We start from the raw sequence: 13,389 nt of genomic DNA on the forward strand, positions 1-13,389 counted from the left end.
CTGTTAAATAAAGTCATACAAGGATTTGTAAACTCATTTAGTTTAACAGATTCCTGTTATATATATAATTTTATGTTTCAAGAAAAAGAGAGCTGGAGTGTATCAGTGCTTCAAACAACAACAAAAATAAAGAACAGCTGAATCTTCTCTAGGCCTAGCATAGCCATAAAACAGCTTTCTCCAGCCTGTGACTCTCAACCCTCAGTGCTGAGGACTAATGGGTTGAGAAACAGCTTAACACCTATGGGCTAAGAAATATTTCAGTATTTCTGCTGTTACTGTTAAATCTATTAAAGAAACAAGCAGTGATGCAAAGGGAAAATACTATGATTGATCTCAATTTATGTGAGGAAACATCTCTAAACTCGGAAAAGGAAAACAATGGCAAACGAACTATATAATAAAAAGAAATGTTGTGTTTTTCAATTAAACTGCACTGAAAAGTCTTATTTCTATATTCTGCACATTCAACAATAAAATCAGACTCAAATACAAAATTCTGTTATTATTCCCTTCCTAGCTTTGTTCGCAGCTCCAAAGGTATCTGGTATGAGCAGTAAACATAAAATGAGATGAGAGTAAGAAGAAAAACATGAAGAATGCTGAATATTTAAAAAAAACAGTTAAAGAAACTTTTGTAAGTTTTACATATTTACTGAGGTGTTTTTTTAATCCAAATATAAAAGCAGTTTTCATTCCTGATCCCTAAGATACTGCTTGTCTACGAAATAATCACCTTCTTGAAGGAAGTAAAAAATTTTAACTACTATTAAGATGCACTGCTATCAAAAAGTCCTGATGTGGGTTCAAATCATCTTGAAGAAATAATGTTTCCAGGAAACAAAGACAGGATCTTGTCAACATGCACTATGAAATTGTTCAATGTTGTAGGACAGGAACCACTTTTCAGAAAACAGAATAATTGAGGGCATTTTTAACCCTGAAATGGGTTCCTTAAATCATTCCTTAAATGGCATGAAATAGTAACAGCAAAACAGGACGTACAAACCGTATTCCCAACCTATTCCACAAATACTAATACTATGAGAAATTTATCAGAAATAGGTATTTGAGATTAAGCTGCAGAAAGTCTGAAAGATCTGAAAAGTATGATCTATTTTGTAGCAAAGCTTATATCCTAAACCTAAGTTTCAAGCAGCAATCACAGAGCAGTCTGAATGTTTACAAAGCATGCTAACTTTTCAAAACAATTTCACCAAACCTTTCCATTTACTGTTCTCTTTGTGAGGATTGCCATTTGATACAATACTCAGGGGGTCAGAAAGAACTTTCTGAGTACAGCCATAAAACAGCAAAAGGTGAACAGTTTACAAGTTTCTTTTTGGTATACAATGGGTCCATCACACATAATCAGGAAATAATCCAGTACTTGAGATTAAGAAACTACATTCATTTTAAAGCTCCTTATTCAGTATAACCCCACAGAAAAAAAAAAAAAAGACAACTTCATTCAGCTAATACACTTTTGGACTAAAGTTTAAAGGAGAAATTGTTTTGTTTCCATTAATTCAGATAAGAGATTAAATGAAGGGGTTTAAGTGCTAAGGGAAGAGGAGATGGTAATATAATAAAATTTTCAAGGTTCATATTCTGCATCTCTTTTATAGATATTGGAAATTATTATTAGAATTTTGATTCAGATTTCCCTTTACAGTTTTCTAGCTGAATATTCCTGTGTCAACTGACATACTAGAACATTTTCATGCTATCATGCGTAAATCATGACTGAAACAGACTTGGCAAAGAAATTTCTTTCTGACATCAGTGATGAGCAATGCTACCTTTAACATCATTACTTCAAGGACTGTCTGGCACAGCAACTGAAAACAATCCACAAAGGCAAGTCAGGGACACAGAGGCTGAGGGGAAGCTTAACACATTCTATGGGTTCTGTGCTCCCAGGCATGAAATACTCACGTCCAATAGCTTCAATAAACATCAACCATGCAACCCATAATAGCAATATGGTCCCATATTTCAGGTATTTGGAAATGTAAGTGCTCCCTCTTCTGCGTGGGGAGAGAAAGTAGCCAGCAAGAATGACCAGGTACTACCTTCCTACTGAGGCACACACTCCTGCAGAGAAAGAGGCTGCCCATCATTCATCTCACTTCAAGATACATGGTCCATCTGAACAGTTACCCTGGATATCCTGTGAATGTCAGATATCCTTTCCCTGCTAAGTACTAGAGAGGTTACCTTCACATTCAACCCCTCATATCTTCAGCACTGCCAAATGTAGAACTCAGGACACAGGCCCATCTGATTTCTGCCCCTGCTGCAGACTCCAAGTACTACAAGGACTGTAGAAGTAAAGTGAAAAGCAATTCTGGAAAAGGAAAAGCTAAGGCAAATCCACACTGGATTTAACAAAAGAACAAAGGACCTGCCACATTTGGGCACCAAGTAACGTCTATGAGGAAAAGCTGGAGACAGATGTTTTGATCAATTCCAAAACTACTGCCAAAATAGCAGCATCTACTTTTAAGGAAAATAAGGTTAGGCTGACTCCAGACATTTGGTCACCATATGCTTCAAGGAAGCACAAAATGGTGAAATAGCTGCATGTTTATAATCCTCTAACATCAACTTTGCTAAATGGCCAGCATTTGCATTTGGTAGGCTGGTTTAGAGCCTTACTTACAAAAGCCTAGCAAACTCCCATAGGTCTCTATCTCTAGGGAGTAAGACTTAACACTGTTTGATATCAAGAGCCCACAAGGACAACCCCCCAAAGTGCTAAACTTGAACGGTCCCAGCTTGCAATAGCTACTCACTCCAGGCTCTGAAAACCTCCCTGAAACTCTCCCTATGCTCACTGACAGCAGTTCTCACATTGTAAATCCTGACATATGTCTAATTCAGGGCCAGCGCCAAGAGGTCAACAGATGGTATCTCAGACAAGGTCAGCAGACAGCCCTACTGATAGACAACATGACAAGTTTAACAAAAAGTGAATCAAAGAGGAACCCATCAAGATGTAGGATTAAAGAAAAAAGAAAACACAACTGAAAGTGTTTTTATCAAACCTGAGAAGGGCTAAAGTACATTTATCTTACATTGTTACAGTTACATTTAGTGTAGCTGAGCACACAGCAACACAGAATGGCTTCTAGAAATCCTGCAAAAGGAACATCTAATTTCTCTTTTAATACCTTTGCAGATTTAAATCTTCCAAGATGTAAGTTTGACTACCATCAACACTATCAGAATATTCCAATACAAGTCTACTTTCTTGTAAGTACAGATCTATATATAGCAACAGATGATCTGTGCAGATGAGACACCCATGGAGCTCATCTCAAAACAGGTTGAAATATTTTCCATCTCACACCTCTGCTCTTCCCTCAAAGACATCAAGCTTTGTACAGGTGGTCGGCACATCTTCAACAGCTTCTAAAGACAGCCACTAATAATTTTACTTTCTTACCTATTTATTCTGGTAGCTGGATCAGAAAAATATTACCATGTCAATTAATCAACTGGCTAAAAGTGACAGATGCAAGAAATGCAGCTATAAACTGATTCAACAGTACAACATTTTATTTTAAAAACAACCATTTAATGGACCAAAAGTGCATCTCATCTTTCCTAGTTTCAAATTTACTCATTTTTTGCTTTAGTAGAAAAAGTAACTTTACTTTCAGCAGCAAAAAATTGCAGGAGAATACAGCAGTATCTATGACACAAGCTAAAAAAAATGCAAACACTATTTTTTCCTCTACAAATAATGTATAATAGGTCCTTCGTAGCATTGGAGGTCATCCCATCACACCACTGTGCTCCAGCCACACATTCTTAATGTTTCCTCTCTCTCCCAACAGGGGAGACATTAAAAATGCTTCAGCACAAAACAACCTCTGGCCTCTAAAGATTATCATCTTCTGAAGTACCTGGTCTATCCTTTTAAAACTAAATGGCAGGTATTTCTTTAAAAAGCCTATAGAGGAGGAGAAAATAAGTCAGCCGCCCCCCAAGAAGAAGAAAAAAAGGGTGTCCACCTCCTATGTAGTTTTATCCCTCAGCATTTTACTAGTCACTCCCTGGCCAAAGCCATAATTCAATTAAATATCAAGCACATTAAAAACCATTACATTCCATCTGAACATAAAAACTCCACCTGTTTTACTGGAAGGGCAGTCACTTGCTGAGACAGATGCCCAGAGAGGTTCTAGAGACTCCCATCCTTGGAGACGTTTACATCCCAGGCAGACACAGTTCTGGCCGACACTGCTTGCACAGGCAGGTCAGACTAGATAATCTTAAAAGGTTTCTCCCAAGCTTGACCCTTCTACAATTAATTCTCTGATAATATACAGAAAACCACAAATTAAAAGACAGTGTACTAGAATGTTTTACTTCTGACTAACCAAAAGCAAGGTTGAACAAATATTTTGTTAGTAAAAAACACAAACAAAGCTGCCATCTCCCCACTGCCTTGGAGATATCTGAAAAGGAGCCCTCAGTTTCAGTGACCAGGCATTTTTGCTCTCAGTAAGAATCAAGTCATTCTTTTCTACTATTGCTGCATATTTGCAACAAAATTAGTAGGAGGGACGACTGGAAGTTGGCAGAAGATGCTTCAGTCATCTGCAGCAGCTGACATCTCTTAACTGCACTCCTACACAGGCCAAAGAGGGAGAAGAGGTCTGTGCTCCTCTGTAATAGTCAAAATACACAGGCACAGCCATGAATTCCTCAGAAACACACAAACTTCCCATCTGGACCACCACAAAACCAGTCACATGTCCCATACAGGGGCCTCCAGTGGGCTTTTACCCCTCAACACCGAGGCCCAGCTCTCCATGACAAAGTGCCTCACCTTCCAAGCCAGCCAGGTAAGAACACAGGCTAAGAAAATCCTACTCATCTTAAGCCAAAGCAGCGTCTCAAAAGGCCTGGCAGCAGTAAGTGCTCTGTCTGGGCAGCTCCACCACAACAAATGCCGGGGCACAGCAGCCTGTAGGCACTGAAAGCGTATGAGGGCTGCAGGCCCCAGGAGCCAGCGGCTGAGGAGATGAGCACAGGCCCGGAGCCCTCCGGAGAGGGAGCCTGAGAGGGACAGCAGCACCAACCCCACTTGTCTGGGAGCCTGAGAGGGACAGCAGCACCAACCCCACTTGTCTGGGAGCCTGAGAGGGACAGCAGCACCAACCCCGCTTGTCTGGCAGCTCAGGAGAGGGACAGCAGCACCAACCCAGCTTGTCTGGCAGCTCAGGAGAGGGACAGCAGCACCAACCCCGCTTGTCTGGGAGCCTGAGAGGGACAGCAGCACCAACCCCACTTGTCTGGGAGCCTGAGAGGGACAGCAGCACCAACCCCGCTTGTCTGGGAGCTCAGGAGAGGGACAGCAGCACCACCCCACTTTCTGGCCTAGGAGATTGTCTGGGAGCCTGAGAGGGACAGCAGCACCAACCCCGCTTGTCTGGGGCTCAGGAGGGGACAGCAGCCCCATCCCGGTGTCTGGGAGCCTGAGGGACAGCAGCACCAACCCTGCTTGGCGCCTGGGAGGGACAGCAGCACCAACCCTGCTTGTCTGGAGCCCAGCAGAGGGACAGCAGCTCCAGCCACCTGCGCGAAGCAGCTCCGCCAGCTCCAGGACAGCTCTCCGAGCCATCTGACCAAATCCAGGGACTCCACTCCAGACTGTTACACCCAAACTGAGGTAGACTGTTACCTTCAAACTGAGGTACAAGTTTTCATTCAGTGTTAATTGAAGGAGATTCATCAATATTTCAGAGTTACTAATTTTAACTGGAAGGTATGAGACACATACCCCATACAGCTCAACCTCCACACACAGCACTCAAGCATTAAATGCAGACAAACATAAAAAGTGTTATACATTGCACAATATAGGAGTGCAAAAACTCTCCTACAGCATTAGGGACACCTTTGGATCAACACTAACAATCGCAAGTGACAGAATTCACAGCTGTCTTCTCCAGAGACTATTGCACAAGCCAATAAATTTTACATATCAACCATCCTATGAAAATTTGAACAGAACTGCTAAAGAAGAAATGAGGGGATGACATCAACAGAGCAAACCAAATAAAATTCTTAAAATAAAAAAAGAAAAAACTGAACAAGCAATATTCCCAATGCTGCCAAAACCAACAAAAAAAGGTTGATAAATATTTTGCGGTCTACTTTGTGCCTGAAGATCTGACAAAAAAATCAGCTGCTTTCAGTTTTTAAAATGTATCTATAATGTAAATCAAGTATCTAACATAACAAATACATGGCATCAAATCTTAGCAAATAACTTCAAACTTCCAATGATGAAAAAATTTGGTAAGACATTTGTTAAAATCAGTTCTTTTATTTAACCAAGGGCTTTTGAAAATCCTTTTAAGTGGTCCATACACTTTTCTGAAGCTATAAATCTTAGTACTGTCAGGAACACTATTTCTTTCAAGTGTTGAATATTACAGTACATATTTTTAATGTTTGAGAATTGTTACTATATAATCTTCTATCCATTAACAACCAAACAATAATCCATAGAAAACATGTAATGTATGGTTTTAGAAGTCGAGACACTGTCATTGGATACACAGGGATGAAACAAAACAAGCACACATTAAAAATGTACTTGCAATTAGATTAAATATATTCTGTACAAAAACTGGAACTAGGAGAGAACCATGACTATTTTTATTCATGTTTCCATTTTTGTTATACAACACATCTTCAAGATATACAAACAGTTTTGATCTTGTAGCCACCTCAATTCCTTAAGACTGTATCCCATCTCTATGACAATCACCTTGTGAAAGTGAAAGAAAAAAACCTCTTTGTCTACTGATCACTCTTGTCTGAAAGGGCTCCTAAAAATTCTACCTTTTAACAGACCTGATATTGTATTAGTCCTTTGTTAACTACTAAAGGCATATTTTCCAGTATACCTTTGCTATATTTTTCCTATTTAATACTAAGACACATAAAACATGAGAGTACCATAAAAATTGATTGTTTAAAAATCGTAGCAGCTCTGAATATCACTTAATTGATTCTTCTCATCTTTCTACATTTCAACTTACCTCAGATCCTGAGGAAATCTGATTCTGGCCTGGCTGATTCTGAAGGTGACCAGCACTTCTCTCTGTCAGAGAATCCACTGCATTGTCATCCTGTTCAACCATTTCCATGGTCATCAGTCTAAAAGTAAGTACATACATATTTAAATAACTCAGTACAGGGAGGTATATCAGGCCGCTAGGGAGAATAATTCCAAACTATTTTATATTTGGAGCAGACAGAAAATAAATATGTTTCTGTCAAAATGAAGTCCTTTCTTCATTCCCCTGTATTAAAACATTCACTCATATAGCCAGGAGCTCTTAAACAAGTATTTCGGAAAGCTGCAGGGAAAGGCAGTTCTGGAGATGGTCCTCAGGGAGGGACAAGTAGAGTGCCAGGGTCCCATGCAGTGCTGCCCACAGAGGGTCCCTTCAGCCTCATGGGCTGCTACAGCCCTCTTGAACCTATTCCCTGCTGGCATCTACACTCAGAATTGTCTGTAAACTACTCATGGCTCAGGAGCCACAACACTTCTTCTCACTTTACAGGTTTAAAAGTAGGATAGATTTTATTGAAAACTAAGAACTTGCTGACCCTCAATTTAAACTAAGAGTTTAAACTTCGTAGAGAAAACTTCCAAATCTGCTACATATCTGCTATATAAAAATGCAATTACCTGACAGCTCCTTTTCGATATTTCTTGGCACACTTAGTTATAACGGAAGGTGTGAATTTTAAAACAAGAGCTTGGATCTCTTCGGCTCCCTTTCTCTCCTACCAAACCCTGCACTTAAGGTGCAACATTGAACAGGTGATGTCAAACATTGCCATGGCAACAGGTCAGTTTACAAACAGAACAGAGACAGGATAGGGTCAGGCAGAGGCAGGCAGGGCGCCCTGCAGGCACGCTCCCACCTACACCCTACTTACACAACACTGACAGCCTCAAAAGGAAGACATGATATTAGTTGAGAGATTTAAGAGGCAGCAAATCTTGGTTCCCCAGGTTCAGTTTCTGTAACTAGGGGATGGCAAGCCTGAGGCCAAAGTTCAATTATTTCTGATAGTTACTTTGGTTTCTTCTCAGATCTTAGACTGAGAGATGCAAGAGACAGGAACGGACTGCTACCCACCTGACTCTGAGGCTCTGGAATTTAGTCTCTGTTACATTAAATCAAATTAAATGTAAACCAAACTGCTTTTGTGGCACTATTTTATAGAACATTCCACAGTCTTTGGAGAGAATAATTTTTATTAGTTTTTTAAAAATCAAAATTTTGCCCAAAATAAAGGCATGAAAACATGAAAAGATACCCAGGCAAATGATGCAGAGAAGCATATTTCTAGCTCATATGCCTCAAATGGTACTCTACTGACCAGATTTAACAGTACTATAGCTAATGGTAGTGAAACTGCAAAACAATTTAACATTTTATGGGTTAACATGAGTATTTCTGCTCAGAGAAGTTACATATCCTATGCCACTATCAATTCAGATTAGAATCATAGGGAGCTATTTTACAACTAAAATCTTTCTACATTTTTCTCTTGCTAGTTACCACTAGTTACCTTTTTGTTTATATACAATCTAATTAAATATCTACTGAAATTTACCAAAGTCTAACAGCTCTGTGGGAAATGTTTTCACCAAACTTTTCACCATAATTTTCTATAAGATGTTACCCAATTATAATATTCTGGTTTTATACATGTGCAATATAATAACAAAAATAAAGCAGGGCAAAAATGTTCTTCCTTTGTAAAGTGGGGCCACCCATAAAGTCTCAAATATGAAAGGTTTATGTGGTTCATGTAAGAATAAGCTTCAGAATAGCTCACACACCAAGGAAGAATAAATAATGCCTAGGTACTGGCAACATATTCATTGTAATCTCTTCCTAAAGATGGGAATATAGTCAGAATTAATTCACTTTATGAAGGCCCTGAAGTATTTTCGTATCCAGAGCCATCTGTCACAGAAAACCTATTGTTGAAAAAAACCACAAAAAACCAAAAACAAACAACAAAAAACCCGAGTACTTTTATTCCCACTGAATGCATTTCATAGATATTTTACCCAGAAAGTGTAATTTTTCATCTTGGAAAAAATTTAGTTCCTGGTTTATAGCTTAATTTCTCACTGATTGCAGAACAGTATAAAAATGTATTTACTTCTACTACTTTATCAGGATTTTTCTCCCCAAGACCTTTCATTTGCAGTGCTGCACTATGTTACCAAAAAGCTACAAAAAGAGCATCAGTGCAGCAGGAAATCTAACAAAGTTATTCCTCGTATTTTGCAAAAAGCAGTTCAGAGAAAGGGGTGTATTTTTTGATTATTTATCTTTAATTAGAAAAACAACAGCAAGAATGATACATGTCAGTGGAGTGACAAACATATTAAGATTTATGATATACTTGGAAAACTCCAGAATTTACATTGATTTTCCACCTATAATTGTGTATATTCTGACTCTCAATACAAATGATTGCTTAATTCAAATATTTAGTAGGGTGGAGTAAAGTCTGAGAATTTGATGGCCATAAAATGCAATCACTACTCTGAAACACAGTAAAATACTTCTCCTAGATAAGCTCAAACCTGCTTCTTTTTGACAACCTCTGTGACCAAATAGTGACTTGACTTAAAACAACATCCAAATATAAATATCGAGTCACAGCCTAAAAAAAAAAAAAAAAAAAACAAAACAAAACAAAAATAATGAAGTATATGAGTAATTTTAAAAGATACCTGAGCTATCTCGGCACAAAACTTCAGTGAGAACGATGACTTAAGACAAACTAGCACATTAGTATCACAACAATTCAGACATGTTACAAGATTAGGAGTGATAGACACAACCATGGGGTCACTGAGCTGGCAGGAGCAGGTCAGCTGCAGTCATTTGAGCCCACAGGGTCAGCGGTGGCACAGTCACACTGAGCTCTGCCACTTCACGTGGGCTTGTACACAGCTCAAGGCCAAGCACGCCAAGGAACTCCTGAATTTCAGAGCAGGTTGTCACTGTCTTCAGAGCACTTTTATAACCTGAATTGTACGGGGTTTTTATTTCCTGTACTACATATCGCGTCAACATGAATACATCAAACTTTTTAACACATACAAAGAAAAAATACTGAGCAATATTATAACTATGCTTTTTCTAAAACATCAGCAATACAGACTGTGGCATGAAACTGTTACTAATCCAATTCAGAAAACAGTTTCCACACATATCACACTCAATCAGTCTGCATTGCAAGCAAATTTCAACATATTCATTGTTATTAAGTTTCCAAGAAAGAAAAACAGAATTTTCTGCCAAGCCCTTAAAATCCTTTATAAAAGTCTATCAGTAGGAGTACATATCACACTTAAAAGTTTACATGACCTTCCTTCTGTTTTTAAAGAAGTAAGCAAATAGTTCAATGTAAGTGGTCTTGGGCCCTGTTTAAAATTACATTATGTTTTTCTTCATTGTATGACTAATTATATATAAGTTTTAGTCTTATACTCATTATTAATACACCTTTTTCTTATATTTTTAATCTTAGTTACTTACAAAGACTGAACAATAATTTTAAATACTAGTCTGGATTTTTAAATTAATAAACAAGTTACACCTCTGCACACACATAAAAACGGGACAAAAATGGTTTTCCATAATGAAGTAAAGATACCTGCTTCTTCCTACAACATTGCAAAGAGATCTTCTGGATCTGGCAGGAAGTTCAACTCTTACAAAACTTGCAACATTTCAATATATGTAAGTACATGTTTACTGTAGTCACTGAGACTAATGGACAGCAGGTAAGTGGTCAGTAGCACTGATAAATACTGATTAAGAATACTGATTACTAATCAGATAAATACTGATTAAGATGATGCATACAGTGCACATCAAAAGCTTCTTCAACTGTGACCAGATGAACCACCCCTGACAGGAGAAATCTGACAGATGGAATCAGCTAGAGGAAAACAGAAAATTTTTCCTAGAAAATTCCAAGCAATTTACAGCTAAAGGTGTGAATTCTTTGTATTTTTGCCCATAGGTAAGAGATGAAGGATAGTGTCCCTAGCAAGACACGTTCTTTTGCAATAAAGAACACAAGAAATCCTTTAACTCCTCCCAGTACTGCCGTTTGTCTGCATATCAACATAATATTTAATGTCTATTGGTGAAATTATACTGCAAAAGCAGATTCCTACAGTATTTTGTGTAACTAGAAGTGCGTGACTGTCTAAATAAATACCCAGAGGCATTTTTAAAAACAACTTTTTTATTTCAACCATCCTTTATACATCAGGGACTGCTTACAAATGTGGTTTGATACAAAGGAAATCAATCAGAAGGGGCTAAAAAATATGTTTCAGCCCTTGCTCCAAATCTCTTTGAAGCCTTTATTCACAGTGGAGTTACTAGAAAGCAAGAATGTGAATTCACAAACACCCGTTTCGCATTTATTGACGACCCCACAGTGAGTGTGGAAACGCTCAGACAGAATACACTTGTTTCAGACACTGGGTTTTGTATCAGCTCTGTAATAACTGTTTTACCACCCTGGTGGCGTGAAGGACACCAGCTGATAAGATGACCATAGAAGTCAGTCAAGTAAAATGTGCAACAGTAAACAGACCCAATTTTGAAGTGCAAACTTTCAGTTTTCACTATCACCAGAAGCTTCATCACTGAGGTTCTTGCGTCTCCTACACTCTTATTTCCCTATTTTCTTCCCCGAACACCTCAGCTAAACCCTAAACCCCAAACTCTTAAAACCCCAACGTGCCATTAGTCTGAGCCATGCTGACAGTGCAGCGCAGAGCCGGCTGTCAGCGGACACACGGCCCCCTCCAGAGGGGCCCGACCAGCCCCGGGCAGGCCAGAGGATCAGCCAAGCATCAGTCCCCGTGGAATCACCTACACGCGGCTGCACTCAGCACCAGAAATGATGCTATCACACCAGTGGGGGATGCGGACAAAACTTTCAAGCAAGACTTCGGACTCGCGAAGCCCACTGTGATCCATCACCACTTGCTCTGACCCAGCTCCGAAAGCTCTGTGGGCAAGGTTATAACCGGGAGTAACGGACTGAGGGGCAAACGCCACCGGGCACCCCCGCTCCCCTCGGCCGGGGCAGCCCCGCGGAGACCCCAGCACGGGCCGTCCGGGGCGCTCTGCCCGCAGCGGGCAGGCGCTGCCGCCGCTCCGAGCCGCATCGCCGGGAGAGCCGAGCCGGCGTCCCGAGCAAGCGCTGGAGCCACCGCCTGCCAGAGCTCGGCGAGCGCCGTGGCTCCCGGGGGCAGCGGAGCCGGCGCTCCGCGCAGCCCCTCCGGAATTCCCGGGATGCGCAGCCGCCTCGGAGCCGCCCTACAGCGCCGTGCGGGCTCCGCGCGGCCGTCCCTGAGCGCAGCGCGCTCCCGGCTGCCGACGGGGACGCGCCCCCGCCGCCTCCCGCGCGCTCCCGCGGCGGGGCTGAGCCAAGCGCGGCACAGCGCCCCCCGCCTGCCCTGCCCGTGCCGCCCGTGCCTGCCCTGCCCGCCGCGCCGGCCGCTGCCCTCCGCGCTGCCCCGCTCCCGGCCCGCGGGGGGTCGGGCTGCGCGCACACGTGTCCCCGCCCCTCCCGCACTCACCCGCCGCCCTGTACGTGCTGCCCCCGTCACAGGGGGTGGGGGGACCGGGCCGGGCGGAGCCGCACGTCGTCCTCACGTCAGTGCTGATGCAGCCGCGCCGCCGCGGGGGCGCCGAGGAAATGGCGTCTGTGGGGCCTCCCAGCGCCAGCGGCCGCGGCGGGAGGCGGAGCCGCGCGCGGGCGGCGGTGCCGGGCGGCCGCGGGGCGCAACGGCCGCGGCGCTGACCAACCGCCGCCGCGGGGCCCCCGCCGGCGCCGCCCATTGGCCGGGGCGGGACGCGCCGCGGTGCGGTGCGGGCGGGGCGGCCCCGCGCTGCCGGGGGGCGGGGGCGGCCGGTAACAGCCGGGGCGGCCGCGGGCCTGCCGTGCTCCGGGCGTGCGATAGCGGGGCGGTGCCGGCCGCTCGGCGCGCCGGCCGGGCTCCGCCGATAAGGGCCGTTGGCTGGGCTCCCCCGTAGGGTTCAGCCCCGGCTGTCGCCGCACTGACCTAGGGAAGGGACGCGGCACAACCCCCGGTTGTCCCCTGGGCGGTGCCGGAGCCCTGAGGGACGCGGAAACCTGCCCAGAGGCCGCCCTGCCGAGGTGCTGCCCGCAGGTTGTTTTTTGTAATTCTGCTTAGTAAAAGCACGTTCCTTAAATCAGTCACTCATGGTATGACATAGTATTTTACATTTATTTGGCTAAGTAAATCAGAAATTGCCAAGAGGCAAC

At 42.6% G+C, this 13,389-nt stretch overlaps 1 protein-coding gene across 5 annotated transcripts in view; it reads right to left on the reverse strand.

The window, feature by feature from the left end:
- Nucleotides 1-12,824, reverse strand: part of CREM (cAMP responsive element modulator) — a 35,840-nt gene extending 23,016 nt beyond the window's left edge. For all 5 annotated transcript variants that reach the window (XM_030971472.1, XM_030971468.1, XM_030971470.1 and 2 more), the window contains exons 1-2: nucleotides 12,680-12,824; nucleotides 7,068-7,185 (exon numbers count right to left, since the gene is read on the reverse strand). In XM_030971472.1, the coding sequence (XP_030827332.1) occupies nucleotides 7,068-7,181 (114 nt within the window). In that variant the 5' untranslated portion in view covers nucleotides 7,182-7,185; nucleotides 12,680-12,824. The remainder of the gene's footprint in view (nucleotides 1-7,067; nucleotides 7,186-12,679) is intronic.
- Between the last annotated feature and the right edge of the window lie 565 nt (nucleotides 12,825-13,389).

The sequence above is a fragment of the Camarhynchus parvulus genome, chromosome 2, assembly GCF_901933205.1.
Source record: "Camarhynchus parvulus chromosome 2, STF_HiC, whole genome shotgun sequence".
NCBI classification, from domain to species: domain Eukaryota; kingdom Metazoa; phylum Chordata; class Aves; order Passeriformes; family Thraupidae; genus Camarhynchus; species Camarhynchus parvulus.